Source organism: Sipha flava, unplaced genomic scaffold (genome assembly GCF_003268045.1).
Source record: "Sipha flava isolate LNK unplaced genomic scaffold, YSA_version1 220_pilon_pilon, whole genome shotgun sequence".
NCBI classification, from domain to species: domain Eukaryota; kingdom Metazoa; phylum Arthropoda; class Insecta; order Hemiptera; family Aphididae; genus Sipha; species Sipha flava.
In genome coordinates this window covers 1,106,334-1,127,949 of record NW_020272849.1, presented here as the reverse complement: position 1 = coordinate 1,127,949, position 21,616 = coordinate 1,106,334, and the positions used below count along the sequence as shown (strand labels likewise).

General features: G+C 27.8%; 2 protein-coding genes and 1 pseudogene across 2 annotated transcripts in view; 1 reads left to right on the top strand and 2 right to left on the bottom strand.

The window, feature by feature from the left end:
* Positions 1–21,616, bottom strand: part of LOC112683166 (neuropeptide CCHamide-2 receptor-like) — a 204,314-nt gene that overhangs the window by 130,419 nt on the left and 52,279 nt on the right. The window lies entirely within an intron of this gene.
* LOC112683155 lies at positions 807–3,148 on the bottom strand (annotated as a pseudogene).
* On the top strand, positions 11,615–21,053 carry LOC112683154. The gene is made up of 3 exons (XM_025554056.1): positions 11,615–12,232; positions 20,771–20,834; positions 20,904–21,053. Exons 1-3 carry the CDS (start codon positions 11,676–11,678, stop codon positions 21,051–21,053), a joined length of 771 nt encoding a protein of 256 aa, XP_025409841.1. The 5' UTR covers positions 11,615–11,675.

Sequence of the window (21,616 nt, the reverse complement as noted above, 5' to 3'; positions counted from 1 at the left end):
AATTCATATTTTACGTGGTATGTGCATTTTATTGTTGTAGTACAACAAATATGATTGCTTTATTTTTAAGTTATGAGTTATGAGAATTACAAAAGATAAATATCAATAAAGATAGGGGTGTGTTGGTACGTATTAGTGTTCGCCATTACACGTGTAATGAATTACACGGGTACACGTGTTCTTATCTGAAACGGGATTAAGTTACCTGTAAATAAAATACACGTGTATTTGTAAATACCCGTTTACTCGCATTATCCGTGTATCTAAATACCTGACAGTACTCATGTATTTTATTCTCTATGTTTTTTTACTGTAATAATTGAGATTTCTCTATTATTAAATATTAAATTTCTTTATAGCAATTGTATTATAATATATTTATGAATTTTATTATTATTTATTAAGAAATCTAAAAATTATTTTGTTGATTTATTAAGAACTCATTTAATATACAAATAGTATTATCAGTGCCCAACAAGAGTAAATAAATATATCTAAGAAACTGATAATTAATATTATAACAAATAATACAATATTTTTATATGTATACTTAAATAAACTTAATTTTGAAAAAATATAAATTATTAGTTATTAATTTTAAGTTATTATATTACATAATATTTTGTTTTTAAACATACGAAAATATAAGTCATAAATTATGACTCATAATTAAGACTAAATAAATAAATCTAGACAATTCTATAAAATGTAATACATAATAATTGAAGTAACTAACATAAATAAATAAATAAATTAATAAATATGATAGTAGTAAAAATAATAATAATTATAGTAATAAAAATAAATTACAATAATTGTTTGTTTTGGTAAAGGAAAACCAACATATTTACAGTCTCGGGCGCCAAACAACTTCTCTTAGCCGTTACTATGTTACCAGCGGTCGAGAAACACTTTTCAGAACATACTGATCTTGCTGGTATACCTAAATACTTAACAGCTAAAACAGCCATTAACGGATACTTTGTTACACGCGTCTTCTACCATTTCAAAGCATCAGAATCAAACTTTAGTTGTGGTTCTGCCAAGTAATTTTGATATTAAACTATATAATCGGCTGTATTATAGTCGTCGTTATCACCGTATAGAAATGCAAGTGCACTAGTGTTGATTTTTGTCTCAGATGTTTGAATTTGCATACCTCTATTATTTTCACTAATATTATATAATAATCTCTTAACTCGTGTTCGAATTTCCTCTCTTGCATCTGTTGCCTCGTGTTCTAAATCTTTGTATCTTGGGTCTAGAAAATATGCAATTTGTCTAGCAGATACAACACTGGAAGGATTCTAATAAGATCTAATAAGACTAATGCTAACACGAACAAAATTAATTTTCAACAATAAATTATAAGGTGGTATTTCCAGATAAAATATCGATGATAATCGAATTATCTACGAGTTTATTACCAAACAATATTCACAGTTGCTGAAAAACCCATGGCCCGAGAAAACCGCGGACGCAACTTCGACAAAATATCATTTAGTGACGCAATTCGTATGCGCCGGAGCGATGGCATTTATAGAAAACATTTTTTATAAATTATGATAGAATAAGCCAAAATATTAAGTAATTATAAGTAGGTATAATAAAGTATTCAAGTTAAAATCATTTTTATAAGAGTAAAATATCAACTTTGGTTTAAAAAAAATTGCTAATTTCTGTGAATGCCAAACAAGATTCATACCAATATACACTAAGTAAATATATATTTTTATACATTTAGGTATGTTGCATACATAAATACACTATACACACATATATACACTACCTTTATTTCTTTTATTTAAAATATTAATACTTTAAAATAACTTATAATAATTTTAATTTTACAATTTTACATAACATGTGTCTTGGTATTTTTTCATCAATTATACGAACGCCATACATTTTTATTTTTTTTTATTTTATAGCTTTTACAGCCCATTCAGTGCCTTTGCTACTTTCACTATTTTCCACTACCTCTCCCTATTTTCACTCTCTTCTATCTCTGTTCCTAGTGCAATTTTTGACAGATCTGTTTTTAATGTGTCTATCCACCTTTGCCTAAAGTGGCCTCTGGGTCTTCTACCATTGATTTCATCTATCAGAACTTGTTTGCAGTGTTACAGACATACATAAATGTAGGTCCTTATGACTCTCACTACATAGGGGGATTACATAAATCATAAACAGTAAAAATCGGGTGAATGATATAGGAAGGAATAATTAAAACCAGAGAGTAACACAAACACAAACTATATATGAGCTGTAAGGCTACATTTCAAAGTATTATAATGAATGCAATTAATAATAATGCACAACAAAATATAAGATATGAGCGAAAGGTAATATTATCGAGGTCAACTATTAAAATAATAAATCTAGCAATTCTTTTTAACGATAATTGAAAATAACTTCTTCCATAGTGCTGCGCGACTCATTCCCACGAGACCTGAGTATATAAGAGGGTTGGGAATAGACTAAGATTCAGACGTATTTTAAGCCGACTCTAGCAAGCACCTTCACGCCAGCTTAATTGTCAATTTAATTAAATACTTGTACTTATAAATATTTTAATAAAACAGTTTAACTTAGTTTCAGTACTTATATTGGAATTATCTTCAGAAACATCCTCATATGAACTGTTGAATTGACTGCATGCAACAACAGATACTATTACCACTTTATAAATGTCCTGCCAATTAAATTCGTTTGTTCTGATAAATGATTTTATGGGTTGGTTTTGGAAATAGCTGGTAGATCTCCTCATTTATTTTTATTCGGTTTTCTCCATTTTCTGAAATATATCCATAAATGCAACGGAGTATTTTCCTTTCGAAAATTAACAATTTCTTTTCGTCTCCTTTTGTCACCGATCACGTTTCACAACCATATACTAGAACTTTGACATTGATAACCCAAGTATAGATTTATCTTTGAACTTTTGGATTTGAAATTTAGATTTAAATAGTTTTACTAATAAAAAATATCCTTTGTTGGCTGCTGAGATTCTTAATATTATTTCATTATGCATATTGTTAGAATTATTTATATTTGTACCTAAATATTTAATATCGTTTACCACTTGGAACATAAAACCCCTGACAATCAGACCAGCTATATTTCCATTTCCTCTACTGACGACCATATACGTCCTTTTATCTTGGTTAACTTTAAGTCACATTGGATGGCAGCTTTAAGTAGATCGTCAGTTTTTATGATTACCTCATCACTTGTATTTAATGTGATAAATATCGTAATTTAATACGGAATATCCATTAAATTAAGAATATATACCTATATAGCTACTTAATTTCTGTGCATAGCGTCGTTTTTCATTGTTATTTATTATAATATATTACCTTTATTACATGTTATTAATCTAATTTTAATAATCGTGGGTTAAACGAAAATATAAAAATTTCAATTTTTTTCTAAAAAAGTAAAAAAAAAAATTAATTAAAGGGAGTCACAATCGAGTGAAACTCATGTTTCAATCGACCTATTATTTTGTCTATTGGCTAATTACTACTGGCCACCCCAACTATATGCTTCTCGTACTGAGCACTCATTAGTACTATATCCACCCGTAATGTACAAAAATAACGCTTTGGTAAATTGTTGTTTATTTGTGTTAGTAAAGGAAGAATAATTTATTATATTTTAATCGAATTGCCGTATGCAATATGTTATGTGCGAAACATGTACGTACAAGATATATTGCATAAATAAGAATTTATCAAAAGATTACTTTTTTGGTCAAAAAAACGAAGTACGTTTGTTGAATGCTTTCCCGTTACTAATGGAAGTTTTCGATGAGTTTTGTTCATTCAAGTACGGTATAAATATGATAGTTTTAAAACTAGTAGACATCTAACGTTTAGTTTTTTAGTTGATATATAAGAAAAATATCTTAAGAAAAAAAAAACCACCTAATATTTCATAAAATTAGTAAATTTTTAATAATATACGAATGAAAAGTGAATTTTTTATACATCCGGGCGCGTAAAATATCAATCACATTTCTTAGGGCACGCCCTAAGAAATTTAATTGATATTTTTTTGTTTTTAAAGTTATATTAGTTTGTAGATGATAATTATATTCAAGTATGAGAAATAAAAAACATTTTCAGTATTTAGTATACAAAAAAGTATAATAATGTATGATATTCACTTCATTTGTGTTTTCGAAAAGAAAAAGATAGATGTGACGATTGTTATGGAAAAGGTATGAAATGTATAATATATTTTAAACACATAGCTAAAAACGAGTAGATGCGTGACAACCTGATAAACTGTCTTAAGTTTTTGGCAAGAAAAATATATTTTACACTATTCGTTATTTTTTCTTTTTTGTCACGTACTTATATAAATTGATTATTTTATTCTTTGTATATTATTTATTTTAATATTTTTATAATCCGATTAGAGCTTCAATGAAATGGAATAAAAAACGATCAATACCTTCAATTTCTACACTAAAATCTATTTCGAAAAAATCTCTTTGGCTTATACACAATAATTTGTCCTAAAATCAAAGATGGATTTAAGGCACTGCGACCTATGCGGCCATATAGGGTGGTAAATGTTGGTGGGGAAAAACATTTTGGACAGAAAGCAAAATAAAGTTGTATTTAATATTTATTTTTTCTTATATGGAAAAATATTTTATTTATTTATTTTATTATTAATTTTATAATTTAGAAATTATGAAAGGTATATTTTGATTTTGTTTATTTGTTCCTGTATTGCTAGGTTATATTAGCTTTTATTCTAGGATATCTTTAATGACGATGATGATTATTATTTGTTATTTTTTAGGAGTACGGGTTCATCGCGTATTTATGTCTCTGAAATTTAAAAATTTAAATACTCTTTAGGAGGACGAGAAGTGGCGTATTAACATATAGTTGTTATTATTTACGTTAGTTATTATTATTATTATTATTAATATTATCATTATGATAACTTTATTCGTTTAATTTAGTTGACATGTTAAATTGAATAAGTCGATACTTAGTTGTCATATTCCTACTATTTAAAATGTTGTTATTTATCACGCGTTTTTGGTGAGCATGTAATATAATATTTTTTTTATTTTACACTATTTTACTAAACATTTAATGTGAACTCGAAAAAAATTAGTGGTGTTCAGAAAAGAAAAAAATTTAATGAAAAAACAGAAAAGTTAAATAATGATTTTGATTGGACCCAAAAATGAGAATTCCTTTTTTTAAACCAAAAACAAAAAAAATGAGGATCATGAGATTCTATTTCTAACTATGAATAATTAAAATTAACATTTTTTATACGATTAATTAACTATTAATAATATTATTTTGTTTTTCTTGTCTTCATTTTTAGTTAATAATAATAAATAGAAAGTATTACATTTTTATGAAACTTTACTTTGCTTACAATAAGGGACTCCCGGAGGGGGGCAGTGGAGGACATTGTCTCCTCTGAGATTTTTCGTGTCACCTACGAAATTGGAAGTGTTTTTACGTAAAGCTAATCTTGGATATTCAGCGACTATTCTTGTATCTAACAAGTCATATAGGAGATATTTAATCGTAAAAAAAGACATAACGATTATTTTCAATCGCCGAGTCACTTTTGGCTGGTTCCTACAGATTATCTATTAGCGCGGACGAGTGAAAGTAATTAAAAATGGTCGATCTCGTTTATTGCCGAATAATATATATGAATAATAATATAGGTATATATTATATACAAATCGTGTAGTATGAAAACCATAATAATCAAATCAAAATACTTGGAAAGCATACGGTTTTATAAATTATTAAAGTAGCCTGTCGTCGACGGAAATAGAAACCATTTGACACTGAAAACACAGATATTATAACATTTATTGTATTCAGCCATCATGGGTAGAAACGTGCCATTATTATATATAAATGATTATCAAATGATTGTGTTTTCAAAGTCCACGTATCGTTGACTGTTGCTGCTGTACAATTTACAAATATACCAATTTTTTTAGTTAAATTAATTAAAAAATTCGTGAAGATGTGCAAATATAGATTAAGTTCCCAAAAAGAAGAAAATGAGGACCCTTGATTCTTATTTTTCAAATGATAAAACAGAAAAGAGGTAAGCTCATAGATTATTTGTATTTAATTTCTTGTTAATATTTTATTAAAATTACATTTTACTATCATATCTTTAAATTTAATGTTTTTGCGAATTAAATTAATTAAATTCAAACTTTAAGTATGAATTTTTCAGTTAATACAAGAATAGATACCTGGATACCTAATATTATTGAGCATTGACCCAATAAGGTTAATTTTTATTTTTTTATTTTCATGAATATAACTATTACTTAAATACCTAATTAATAATTCAGTTATAAATTATATTATAATGTAATTTTTTAATTATTTAAAAGTAAAACTCTTTCTTTAAACATATTTTTATTTAATTTATTTAATTGTAATAATAAGTAGTAAGTACCTATTACTGTATTTATTTTGTATTGTTTTTAAAGAAGTCACTTGCTGCAATTGATCATCATGAAGTAGAAGAATGTGTAGATGGCCCTGAATTTGTTTCTGACCATACCGATGTTGTAGCTAATTTTAAAGAAGTAAGTGTGTAGTAAAATACAAATCGAGTTTCTTATATTTGATTACTTTTATTTAATTTATTGTTTTATCATCTATAAGTTTTATCAAAAATGAATTAATATAATAATACAATACAATTGCATAGGTACCTACTATTTACTTAAATAACAAATAAGATGTATTTTAAATAATTTTTTTTATGAATATAACTTTTTAATACTTAATCATTTTGGTATAAATTACAATGTTATCTTTTTAATTATTTAAAATAAAACTCAAAATTCTTTGATTATATTTTTATTTTACTAATTTAATTGTAATAAGCATTACATTTATTTTTTATGGTTTTATAGAAATCATTTGCTATAATTGATCACAAGGATAAAGTACTCGTAGAAGAATGTATAGCTGCTCCTTCATTAATATCTGTAGACCACACCAATGTGCTTTCCGATAACGATTTAGGACATTTTATAGAAAATTATTTAAACATTTCTGAAGATTAAAATTTTAATCTTTTAACTAATTCATGGATGCCTAGTTAACATTACAATTTTAAAAATTATGTTGAAGACAGTAAACGTCCATTTTTGTTTAAATGGTTTTCACTATACCCGTGTTTAGTATATTCAAAGTTATTGAAAGGAGCTCTTTGCCTTACTTGTATTTTCTTTCGAGCTCATGTGACACATGGTTCATATTTTGGATCTATTATAACCAGCTCATTTTTAAATCATAAAAAATTTGTAGAAAAACCTAATCAACATGAGAAAAATAAATGGCATATTGAATCTTTCATACGAACCAAAGATTTTAAAAATATGAAAAAAAACAAACTATGGTATTGACCAGGTATTAGATTTTTGTTATAAAAATAAAATTGAAAAAAATAGAGATAAATTAAAACCAATCATTTCTTCACTTTTATTTTATGCAATACATAATTTACCGGAAATATAGACAACACTATAATATTAATGAATTATTAAAACTCAGAGTTGATGCTAGTGATTTGACTTTAAAAACTTATTTAAAAAAATCCAATAAAAATGCATTATACATGTCACACCGTATGCAAAATGAATTATTAGAATGTTATATGTCTTCAATTTTAAGATTAGTGATTACCAATGAAGCTATGCAATCATTTTGCTTTGCACTGTTGATGAAACGGTTGACATTAATGGTACTGAGCAGTTATCAATTTGTGTAAGATATCTGCATAATAAAAATTTGCATGAAGAATTTTTTGGTTTTTCCCCTTACAAGAGTTTGATGCTTCATTTATTACTCAAACAATATTAGAAGCATATACTAACCTAAATATTGACATGAATAAATGTGTTGGACAGGTGTACGATGGTTGTGCTACGATGGCTGGCCATATATCTGGAGTGCAAAAAATAATTAATAATGTTTATCCCATGGCTAATTTTTTCCATTGCGCTATTCACCGATTGAACCTTGTAATAAATGATTTGAGTTACTTGCTGAAGCTAGAAATTTTATAGGGATAATAAAAGAAGTTATTACATTTATAAGAGATAATGCACGTCGTAGAAATATTGTTGGGAGTATTTTGACAAAATCGTGCGAAACAAGATTCGTTAACAAACATAAAAGTATCAGAAAATGTAAGGACCAATATGTAACAATCGTTGATGGCTTAGAAGAAATATCAAAATCCAATTATTTTAACAGCAAAACTAGACAGCGTTGCTATGAAATGCTTACTGCAATCACTAAGCCATTTGTTGTAATATTATCAATCATGGCAAAATATTCTGCAAAATTTGAAAATGTATCAAAACTTTTTCAAGGGATATATGCTTACCTGCAAGAAGCTACAAAACATATTCAAAACCTTTTATCAATGTTAGAAATAGACCGTAATAATTGCGTTCAATACAATATTTAATGAAATAAAATTAGTTGCTTCTAAAATAGATCTGGAGTTAAAGTTACCACGGCGTAATATTAAATAAGTGCATCGTGATAACTATCCAACTAATGATGTGAAGGTATATTTAAGACAATCTTTATTTATACCATACTTGGAATCAGTTATAATGTCTTTAAAAGATAGATTTTCTGATGAAAAATTAAAAATATTTACATTACACAACTTACACCAAAAAAAAAAAAAAAAAAAAAATGAAGCTAATAACTGATCAAAAATTTGTAGAAAATATTGAATTTATTTGTACACTTTATGGTTCACTTCTAGACAATTTTAAAAAACAAGTACTATTGTTAACGCGCATACTCGCAATGTGAGTTTACACTCGTGAAGTAGCGCACGGCGACGTCGGCTGTCGACCAATTCCTTATCTGTTTCCCTTCCGGTTCCCCAACTGTGTGAATTTTAATTACCTGTTATATTTTTATTTTATTATTATTATCGTATTGTCGTGTGTTATATCATGAAAATTATTATTTGTCTTTTTTTTTCCTATTTATTAATGAACGGTGGCTAACGCCCTTTTTGGTTTTTCACATACTTTTGTCGTTGTTCGTTCGTCGGTTGCGTTAATGCACCACAGTCTTTTATTATTATTATTTTTGTCACTCGTCGTTCGGTCGCTATTGAAGCTTCTCTACTCGTTTCGTTTTTTCTTATTATTATTTTTGTATAGCATACTTCTTTTTTTTGTATTCGCCACTGTAGCGAACAATTTACAATTATTTATTATTTTTCTCGCCATTGAGGTAATAATTATTTATTATATATACGTTTTGTTTTGATAAAAATAAAAACCTTACCATCATCCGCAATACACAAGTCACCAGCCTTTTCTTGACTCCGTTACCATAAGTGTATTTAGTAATTTATTGAAGTTATATGTAATTTGTTTCATTCATCGTCAGAGTGCATGTCTATCCGTGATCGTCATTGTGTCTATTTAATCCGTCAAAGCGTAAGACCGCCAGCACCCGGCGTGGTGTGTGCGAGGCCGTCCAGGTCGCCTAGACCTTCTGAACAGTTACCATCGTCTTCTAGTCATCACGTAATTTTAAGTTAGTTTGTAAGGTGTGGCCTGAGTGTTTAATTTTAGTATTTCGTCCGATTTGTGTGTGAGCTCTGTGGTCATTGCACCAGACTGATTCAACCACAGAGACCTCCCCCCAATAACTAAACTCAACTTCCTTTTTTCCCTTGAATAATTAAATTGTTTCCGTTCCTTTCCGGCGCCGCCGTCGTGCCACGAGTCGCCGCCAAACGCTATCGGTCCATCGTGTACCTGAGTTGCCTATCTACAAAGGCAGTACACGCAATATGCGTGGAGTAGGTAAAATTGCCTATACGATTTATTATAGGCACCCGCCACATTATTATTTATAATTTTGATTTTTTTTGTTTTTTATTATAATCTTATTTTTATATTAGTCATTGTGACTGGTCCTTCAACCCTCGTCTCGGCCCAAACAAACTGTCATGGTATGATATATGGAAAAATAAAGTAGTCGAACCCACCATGAAATCAGTTGATATTCTCGAGTATGCTACATATTACCCAGGAGTATGCCAAGTTAAACAAATATCAATTATTTTACCTGTAACTCCCTGCTCAGTTGAAAGATAGTTTAGGTATTATTTTTAAATCAATATTTTTACAAATTATATTCATTGTATAAATTCGTATTTAGCAATAACTTTTTTATTACGTTTCAGCACTTTACGCTGTTTAAAACATGGATTAGAAATGGGATGGGACACGAAAGACTGAGTAGCTTGGAATTAATTAATATACACCACCAAAGATATGATGATGAACATTTTTTAATCAACAAATTGATGATTCAATTAATTTATTTGCTTCAAACAAAAGGAGATTGTCATTACTTTTTGAATAAAATAATAAAATATAAATTACATTCAATCAAATAAAGTTGTTTTTTGTTTAAAGGTTATTATATTTTTTCTTATAAATATTAAAACTAATAGTGTAATTTTATATAAACTTAAATGAGTTTTGATTTTAAAAAAAAAAATTATTAATGATAGTATTACAAAATATGAGTAGATGAAATATGTAAAGGTAATCTTCCTATTAGTATTTAGGTATTCACATTTGTTTTGCCTCCCCTGAGCTACATTTTCACGGTGCAACTCGTTTGCGCGCAACGAAATCAGTCGTTTACCTGTAAACGGACGACTCGTTTGCGCACAACATAATCACTAAGTAACATGTATTTTATATTTTTAAATTTGGACTTACCTAAAGTAATTGAATTATCGGTACAAATTATCAGCACAAATTACCAGCATATCAATATCAATATATAATGATTTAAAATAATCGTCGTGTATTAGGAAAGCGTAATACTTTTAAACAGTCATTTGCCAGAAAGCTGTACTATAACTACTAACTGTATTGACTATGGATATCGAAATTTGTGATGTTTTTGAAACGCGTCGAGGAAAAAAATGTTAATCATAGAAAGTTATAAATTTAGAGAATTCCGAACTTTAAAATTTGGCGATAAACATTTTAGGTGTACAAATAAAAATGTTCCGTAAGTGCTGTAGTTAGGTTAGTTAATGAATCATATAAAATTTTAAAAATGACAAACACGCATACCCATGACGAGTACGACGACCGAACAATTCATCGAGAAGTAGTAAGAAGCAAATTGAAACGTAGAGCTGAAGAGGATTTACATATTACACCAAATAAACTAATACGCCGGGAATTGAAAAACAATGATAACTCCGAACATCTTCAATATAGCGATATGAAATTAATTCGAAGATCCATGTATGAAAAACGAAAAAAATCCTTTCCAAACATACCGAGATCTTTAGAAGATGCTAAAAAACAATTAGTTGATGATCAGCATAATCTTACTTATAAAGGTAATAAATTTTATTTATTTAGTGATGATGAAAATATATTTATATTTACATGTAAACAAAATTTAGAATTGCTACAAAGTGCAGAGCACGTTTTAGGGGATGGGACATTTTCATTTGCTCCGAAATATTTTGTTTAACTTTATACTGTTCACGTATTTAAAAACAATTTTTATGTTCCTGTGGCGTTTTGTTTTTTAAGTAACAAACATACTGATACTTACATCAATATGTGGAAAACATTACAAAATATATGTATTCAAATTACTGGTAATATAATAAATTTAAGCTATTTTCATGTCAACTTTGAAAAATCTGTGCATAATGCAGTATTGCAAATTTTCCCTTACTGCAAAATTACGTGTTGTAACTTTCATTTAGGGCAAAATTGGTTTAGACATATTCAACAACATAAATTATTATCGAGCGAGTACTTAAACAATGACTCAGAAGTTGACAAATGGATGAAATGTTTTTTTGGAATAAGTTATTTACCTCCTGACGAAGTTTCTGATGGATTTTGTGATCTTATGTCGATAGCACCAAGTACTACGTCTAGTAATATTTCTATATTTTTCGATTATATTTTAGAAAATTACATTGCATCGGACAGCAATTTTCCTCCAACATTATGGGCTTGTAAACCTACTAATAATCCTAAGACTACTAATGGTGCAGAAAGTTATCACAAACAATATAACAGTCAGTTTTACACTGCTCATCCGCACATACATCAAGTAATCGACGTCATTATTGAAATTCAAAGTGACACTGATTTAAAAATTAATTCGATAAACAATAAAATCATAAATTTCAAAAGAAAAGAGATAATTAATAAGGAGATACAATTGGAAAACATTTGGAATGAATATAAAAATAATATTATTAATCGTTTAACTTATATAAAGAAAATTGGACTTAAATGCCACCATTCTAAATTAGTACAATTTTATAATAGACTACTATTATTATTTATTAAACCTACAATGCATGTTTTTTAAAATATTTTAATTTTTGTAATATTAAATTAATAATTGACAATATTGTTTACGCGTATAATCATTGACGTTATTATTACTTTTATCTGTATTATATTGTTGTATATATATCTTATTCTCGCCGATATCTGGTCGCTTGATGTTAAATTATATAATAAATACTTAGAAATGCAAAATAGTTAAATCTTAATTTATATTTTTTTTTTTTTATATATATATATATATACAATATGCATATATATTATTATTTTATACAGTCTATTAATTAATTAAAATTAAGCAAAAGAAAGGAAATATGCTCAAACGAGTTGTACCTTTATTATTTAAACCTAAAATATGTGTGCGCAAACGAGTTGTGATTTTGTGTGCAATTGTGTCGTAAAAAAGGTAAATGTGCGCAAACGAGTCGCACCCCATTTTCGCGGGTGTCCCTGTTCACAATTGAATACATTTTTGAGGAATGCAGAAAATACGAAAAACAAAGAGCGGAACTCAACACAAGCCATCTTATTGAAATAAGTCTAGGGCCGAAATTCAGACACAGAAAGTGGTACAATAGAATTTTTTGAATTATTCAAAATACTAAATTTTATACTGCACCCAACAATAATTGTTAGAATTACAACTACAATTATTGTAAAATATACAATTTACTAAATAAGTAATTTTAACCTAGTGTTCGAAGCAGAAATTATAAATTTCAAGACAAATAGAAAAATAAACCTTACCTAAATGAACAAATAATTGTTTAATATTGAGAAAATATTATTATGCGAGGAAATTTTGATGTACGAAAGTGATTTTTTTTTTTAGGATAAGGGCGGAAAATTTGTATTTAGCATAGAGGTGGCTTATTTGATCCGCCTCTGCCGAAAACATAATTTATTCATAATTAATTTACTGAAAATAATGAAAAACTTAAAAATAAAGTATAATCAATAAGCAGCCGTGAGATTATTATAAATCTGTTTTATTGAACTACTCTGAAAAAACAACTTAAAAACATAGGTTTTCTCGGGTTTTCGAATTATATGCATCCAATGGATCCTTTATTATTTCCATTATGCTGTAGATATTTTAAATTTATGTTTCAATAATTTAATAATTCATGTCTGGTAAAAGGTACAAGATCAGAATTGTATACATATAACATGCTAATGTATTTTATTAAATGTCCATAATATTGATTTGCACGACGACAATTATAAAACGGTACTTTAATGATGACATTTGTAACAATAATAAAAATCTCTTCGATATATTAGTGAAAAAAAAAAAGAAAAGAAAACACAATATTTAACCAAAGGACAAAAACTACGGGCCTCAGTATTCCCATATTTTATTTTATTATTTTATCTAGAAAATTGGTTATCTGAGCAATTCATGAAAAACTAAAAGACAAATGTACGTTGTCTGTACATAGGATAATATATACGATAATAAATATGACTTGTGTGGAAGCTACAAATAAAACATATAGTTGGTGACACGATCACTTTGTACACATTGTTTACCTATAAACCTTGTGTAATCCAAAGCCAACGATATTTTTTGAATTCGGTATCGTTTGGATTTTACCGAAATCGTATCGTGATATCGACATTTTTAAGTATACAAAAAACAATCGAACAAAATTTTCTTTTATCATTCAACAATATTATGGTTATACAATTGGCAAACATATAAGTTACAAAACATCTTTTTTATAAAATATATATATACTATATATACTTATTTTGTTTTATTTGTGTTCAACTTCAGTTTTTATTTTCGTTTCATAATGTAAACGAACAATTAAAATGTTTTTATTTTTCAATTCTGAAATCACTCTAACTTAAAATATTGATGTATTTATGCAGCACATTATATTTTTTTCGTGTAGAAATTAGATTTACAAAATTCACCATGATTCAACATGAGATTCTGCGTTATTATTATACGTATCAGAAAAGACTTAAAAACTTAATGTTACCAAGTCACGTAATTTTTCTTTGATATTAAATACTATAGCTTTATCTAACATAGATGGCGTTATAAAATTTGAATTATTTTGGGTGCAGATTCGTATAAAGTATTTAAAAATACGTGTCGGATATCGTTGATATTTTCGACAGATTAACACGAACATATAAAAAAAAAAAATTATTACACTACACATATCGATATATTACAAACAATACTATTAGTTAGGGCTTAAGGTTTTTGTTATACGTATTTATTGGGTACCAACGTTTTTACTCGAGCCGGATTTAATACTACGAATATAAAAAATACGTGTAAATGGCCGTGAGTACCTGTGTTTTTAAATACACATGTGTTTGAATCCTTATATTATAAAATATTATATTTGTTAACTAACAAATAATATTTATAATAATTGGCAATTATCATAATATTATATTGTTATATACATACTATGTTTGTATTTATATTTCGAAGTATATCCGTATTCTGAATTAATATACTTTTTGGACGTTCAACCGAGATCCATACACAGATGTACTTCAATTTCTAAAACGCATTCTAATCGCATGGTCATAATGATGTATACCTGCAGTACTATTGATAATTTATGGATAATTTATAATGCACTGTAGTAATTATTAAGCATACAAACACACGCACTATATAATTAACACATATTTATCACGTTAAAATAACGCTTTAACAGTGTCATAATTTTGCCAGAATCAAATCTTGAAAATAATATATAATAGAAATCTATGATTTTTGAACGAAAAACTTAAACATGGTTTTAATGTACTACCCGATAGAAAAATCATATAATAAAACAGTTGCTGCAACTCTTTAAAATATTTATATTTAATATGTTAAATCCTATATTACAAAGTGTCAGTACCAGTTGTGCTAAAAAAACTATTTAGTGAATTGACCGAAAAAAATAATATCAGGAATACAATTTAAAATAATTGGCACCAAACTATTTAATAAAATGTTATAATAATACCTACTGAAATCGTACTTTTTCACTTAAGCTATAAAAAAAAGAAAAAAAATTCGTTTTGGTTACAAAACTCTAAATGATACAATTTATAGGTGAAAAATCGTTGATTTGATTTGTATTTATTTTTTATATCTTCATACATGGTTGCTTAAAATAATGTACACCCGGTTGAATCGTATGCTATGTCCGTTTCTCATTTATCTCTGCATTCTTAGTTTCATTACTGTACACTAATCTTCATCGACCATCATAACTTTACACAGAACATGTTTTGGCGGGCCCCAGTTACCAAGCCCATGTTGTATGAATTTCAAACGAACCTACGCATCGTAAATAAATACTCATCTTACGTTCAGGATTAACGAGTGAACATTTACGTGGTACAACGCACGAACGTCAACGGTGATGTGCGTTTCTGGTGAAAAACTTACCTGACCGAGGCCGCGGAAACCGAAACGTGCACAGCTGTCACGGGGAAACGATACGAGAACCGCGGGGTGTACGGTATGATGACGGACGTGTTAAATCCTATCGAGCAAGATCGATGATCTCATCGGTACTGCGACTCGTACGGAGAGCGAACACCGTGTACATGACAGAGAATTATTTAGACTTACTTCATGAGGGGAGGGGGAGGGGGAAACTCAAATTTTTTTCTTTAATCCAAACTCAAAATGTACAAGTAAAATTTTTGGTTGTATTTAAATCAGATGAATCCTTAATATTTGTGGTTTTTTTTTTTTTTTATCTTATGCCGGAATAACTTAGAATTTACTTTTATGTAGTTCTTGTTTATCAGCTGCCTGTGTTTTGAAAGTTACGTTTGTGTTTTAATTGATTTTTCACTAAGTATGGACCCGATAAAAAGCCCAATTCGGTATTCACAGCAACGTGTAATTTAATTTTGTTATGAAATGATCCTCATTAAAGAAATTTAAAATGTGTACCTCACATATAATCAATTCCTTATATATGGATTCAGGGGGGGCGATCGATCCCTTTGCTCCCCTAAAATACGCCCCTGGTACACGGTAACATCAGTCGCACACGATTGTCGATCAACGCGTGCGGACGCGCACTCGGTGCCTTGATCTCGGGTCTGGGCTACCGATCGCGTTCGTTTGTTCTTGCGTCCCTTCAGACAGCATTGCAGTCCTTTCACTGTCCTATGTAAGCATCTATGAGTGATTGATTGGTCAAGAATATGGCATTAGACACATAGTTTAAACTTGGTAATGCGCTTCGATGGAGGACATCACACGTTTTGGACGTAATCGCAGCAAACCGTTCAAAACATTCGAACTCTGGGTCCAGTATTTTGAACACTTTTAAATGTTAGTTTTATTTTGGGCAACAGAAATTACTGTTTTCCAGAAATAATAATTATATATAATCTTATTTAACAACACTTTTTTATCGCTTTAAGTTTTCGGATTTTGAGAGAAACATAATATTTTTATTTTTATTTTAAAGCAACAATGAATATACATTAGTTAGCTTAATTTAATGGACTGAAATCCTTTACATATTATAATAAAAAGGAAAAATAATGTTATACTATTGATATTATAACAGGCGAATAGAAAAAAAAATATATAAATAAAAAAATACAATAGACATAAATGAGAGAAAAAGAAAACGTCTAAATTAAAATTTACCTGAATACGGTCTTGTGATATCCGTACATCAGACAGGTTTGATTCGCTTTCACACAGTGACGGGGCGAAGAGGTTAACAATGTTTCATATAAAATTTTAATGTTTGTAACGTTAAATAATTTAACAAATTTTGTTTTTAATATTGTGAGTTCATTATAACTCAACTGATTAAAACTATATATACATGTTCAGATATCAACTTTTAAATCTAATTATATCTAATAAGATAACAATTAGATAAAAATTATTCAATTTTGTTGAACTAAAATAATATACCATTGTACCTATTATACGTTTTGAAGAATTCATAAAATTTAATTTGATGTATATTTAGGGTTTAATGACAAAATTCAAACCGAGAACTTAGATGTGATGAAAATTTAAAATAATTTAATGCCAAGTTCAAATATTGCTGTACACGTAGATGATGTACCAAAAACAGAGAGTATTTGTAATATTTTTACTACTTATTTTATTATAAAAAATTTAAATAATTATATATTTATACAAATATTATTTTAGTATTTGCAAATGATCCAGCGTCCATTAGTTATATCAGATGAAATGTTGCATTATTATATGTCCCTTGGTCCATGTCAGCCAAATGCTAATGATTTATTAAATAATACATTTCCCAAGACATATGAAGAAAGTGGTCATATTAGGTCAGTTAATGAATGCTATTATTATAAAAAAAAATACTGATGGGCAGCTTATAAATATGTATTGGCTATCATATTCACCACCTTTGAATCGAATATTTTGTCTAACCTGTAAGCTTTTTGGTTTACCCGAAACAAAAAATTTGTTTTTAGTGAAAAATGGATCTAATGACTTCAAAAATATTTCACATATTTTATTAAAATGAATCCTCACCAGATCATATGCAAAGTGTTTAGCACATGGATTATATATAAGAAATGACCGAATTGATCTGAAACTCATTGAAAATGCAAATCGTTAGGTGACTGACAATCGAGAACTTTTAAAACAGATTATTGATGCCCTTGTTTACATAGGAAGATAAAATATACCTTTGAGAGGTCATCGTGAAGACATTGATTCAAATAATAGAGGACATTTTTTGGAATTAGTTAAACTTTTTTTAAACAATCATGGTCCTTTGAAACACCATATAGATCAAATTGAAGGTATTAAAAAAAAAATCGACTAACTTTTTTGTCTAATGTCACCCAAAATCATTTATTAATATTATATCGGAAATAATAAGATCTAAAATATTCAGTGGAATATACAATTGGTAGCTCAAGAATATAATGTTTTTGCATCTACGCAAAGATAATATTCTGGTTTGAAAACCAAAATACAAAATGAAAATCTACATGCCATATATATTTGGTGTTGTGTGCATTTATTTAATCTAGTAGTAGTTGATACACGTGATTGTTGTATTGTCTCAAAATATTTTTTTGGCGATATTGGAAGTTTTTTTAATTTTATGAGGGCTAGAAAACGAACAACTAATTTTGTTAAATGACAAGAACAATTATATCCTAATGAAAGGTTCGGCAACTGGTGGACCGCGGTCCGAATCCGGACCGCAGAAGGCAATATTCTTGAATCCTATCAACTTTAATTTTCATATTTTTAATATAGTAATTTTTAATATAAATTATTTGTAATAACCAAATAATTATTTTTATTTTTATACTACTACTTTTAAAATATAAATATTTGAAAAATATTTTTTTCACTTGACCTCAATGATTTATTATTTTAAACTTTAAGACTCCAATGTAAATTACTTGCCGACCCCTGTTCTAATGATTGTTTACGTCAAATGAAGCGGATTTTCACTACACGATGGACCTCTCATGATAGGGTATTAATTATTATTAATGAAAAATATTCTGCACTATCAGAAGAAATTATATATAAGAAATTTCTGATGCAAATAATTCAGACCGCGAAGCTGCCTCAACTGCTGAAAATCTTTTAAGTAAAATAACATAATTCTAATTTATTTTAATGATGTTATTTTTTAGAAAAAATGTTTGCCATTACGTCTGAAGTGTCAAGATATCTACTATCAAAGGCAATTGATTTTTTACAGGCAATTAATTTAATTGATGTTGCAAAAAACCATTTAATAGATATGAGAACAGAACGAGGCTATAACAATTTAATTGACCAAACAAAATTAATTTTAAATAAAAATAATCTTAATGAAACAGGTTTTCCTTGGTTAAGATCAAGAAGAAAAAATTATGGCTGGAGAATAAGCTAGAGATATGCTTTTATCTTCATCTGTAAATAATTTTAGGACTGGGGTTTTTCATAGAATTTTGGATACAATCATTTTATCTATTGAAAATCAATTTTCTAAATCTAGAAATATACTTAAAGAATTTACACTACTTTTACCTAAATGTTTAAAGTTGATTAAGAATGAAAACGTTTTATCTAGTGATGCCTTTAAAGTTAGGGTTACCAGATTATATTTTTCCGAACCCGGGATTTTTTGAACGGATAAATATTTTAAAAATACAATATTATAATATTATATATTATATATAACCTATCACCATACGAAAGAAAAAAAATATATATATATATATATTTTTTTTTAATGAATTATATATAGAAGCAATATAATAATAATAACATAATAATTCATATTCTTAGTCTTCGGATCTTTTGGGGTGCAGAGTTTTTTCTGTTGATTTTACTACATATTTGACTGATCCATAAACTTGTTTTAATAAAGACTTGTTTCCCAAACTTTGGTCGTAGAATTCTTCATAAGATGTATTGTTGAAGCACGTTTTTATAATATACGTTTTTATATTTAGTTATTATATTGAATTTGTCTATGTGCTGTTCATCAGTGCATTTGAACCCGACAAAAGAAAAATAAATTCAACAACTTTTAATAACTCAGAAAATGCATGAATGTTAATTCATGTTCAGTGAATACTTTGAAAATATATATCCATTTATTTTCTATTTTTCGACAATGCCACCAGTCATTTTGTTGATTAATTTTTTCAAACATTTTGAATCGTTCAAAAAACATTTATTCATCAAAATTAAGATTGTTAGACATTATAGCTTTTATAAAGATTACTGAATTTTTGACATTTTCCCAATTTATTATTTTCTTTGGGGCTAATGTTATCCATAACATTAGTTTTAAATTAGTTACATGTTGATTTAAATTGTTTCATTTTTTTTTAAATAGTTGTAACAAAGTACATAAAATTCATCACATTAACTTTCAAAATTAGTTCTATTCATAATTCCTCATCCTCAAGTTTTGTTACGAGATTTTCAATTTCCACCGTGAGAAACCGATCCTTTCTTATGTTTTCAATTTGCTTGATATTTTATCGAGTAAACTTTTGAAACTGGAACAAATTGCTGTCCCGAAACACTTTCTCGGGACACCGGGACACTTGGTTAAAAACCGGGACGTATGGCAAACTTATTTATAGTTATTCCGAACTGGATTTCAATAGATCTCACTCAACTATAGATTGAATATGTTACATTAGTAAAAGTTTAGATAAATTAGTTAATGGTATCAATATAAGCATGATATATCAAAACCTTAACAATTATACAAGTGTTTTTGATTCGGAGAATGATAGCGAAAACAGTGAAAATGATATTGAAACTTCTGAAAATATTATCCAGTTATGACCTTAGAAATGATTTTCCAAATTTGTTTAAGACATATAAAGGACATATAAGGCACTTGGAACCATACCTGTATCTTTAGCAACTATAAAAAGAAGCTTTTCTAAGGTGAATTACTTAAACTAATTAAAATTCAACAAACTATTCAATAATAAATTATACGTTGTATTATTTTAGGTAAAGCTTATGCAGACCAGACTTCGATCAACAACATGTGAGAGTCGTTTGGAAAGTTTGTTAATTTTAAGCATGGAAAGAGATGTACCAATAAATCACCAAGAAGTTATTGATATGTTTGCTCAAATATCAACTTTCTTAAAAAAATAAATTAATGTTTAAATAACAAACTTATTTATATAGAATATAGATAATATACTTCTTTGCTATTATTTATACTTAGATAATTTTTAACTTAGATTTTTTTTTTAATAATTTATGTCCTATAAACTTAACCTCATATTTTTTTTAGTTGTATGAATAACAGCAATTTAGGAAATAATCTTAATGGGGCTGAATGTTTCTAAATAAATTTAGTATAGAAATTAATATTACTTAAATTTTAAAAATATGAGTGTCTGTTAATAATTTAGGTGGGTTTGACACCTTTTCCCCACCTACCATTCCAAGACGAGGTTTTTATTTTACAGGTGGTGGGTGTCCAAAATCTTGTTGGCCTCATTGGTAAAAAAAGTTCAACATAACAGTGCTTTCACATATATTATAACACATAATATTCGTAGCACAACTGTTACGAACGCTAATTTCATTATTATCACGAGCAATATTAGATATACATGTGGAGGTGATTTTTTCAGTTCTTCTACTTCTAATATAAATTTTTTATTAGCATTTTAGTATTTGGTAAATCTTTTATGTCTTGATTACAAGCC

What these genes read in the sequence shown, in the direction of transcription:
- LOC112683154 (XM_025554056.1), top strand. Translation starts at nt 11,676, where the DNA reads ATGTGGAAAACATTACAAAATATATGTATTCAAATTACTGGTAATATA. An exon ending in GACACTGATTTAAAAATTAA is followed by an intron (nt 12,233 to 20,770) that starts TTCGATAAACAA and finishes AGACATATAAAG; the next exon opens with GACATATAAGGCACTTGGAA. An exon ending in TAAAAAGAAGCTTTTCTAAG is followed by an intron (nt 20,835 to 20,903) that starts GTGAATTACTTA and finishes GTATTATTTTAG; the next exon opens with GTAAAGCTTATGCAGACCAG.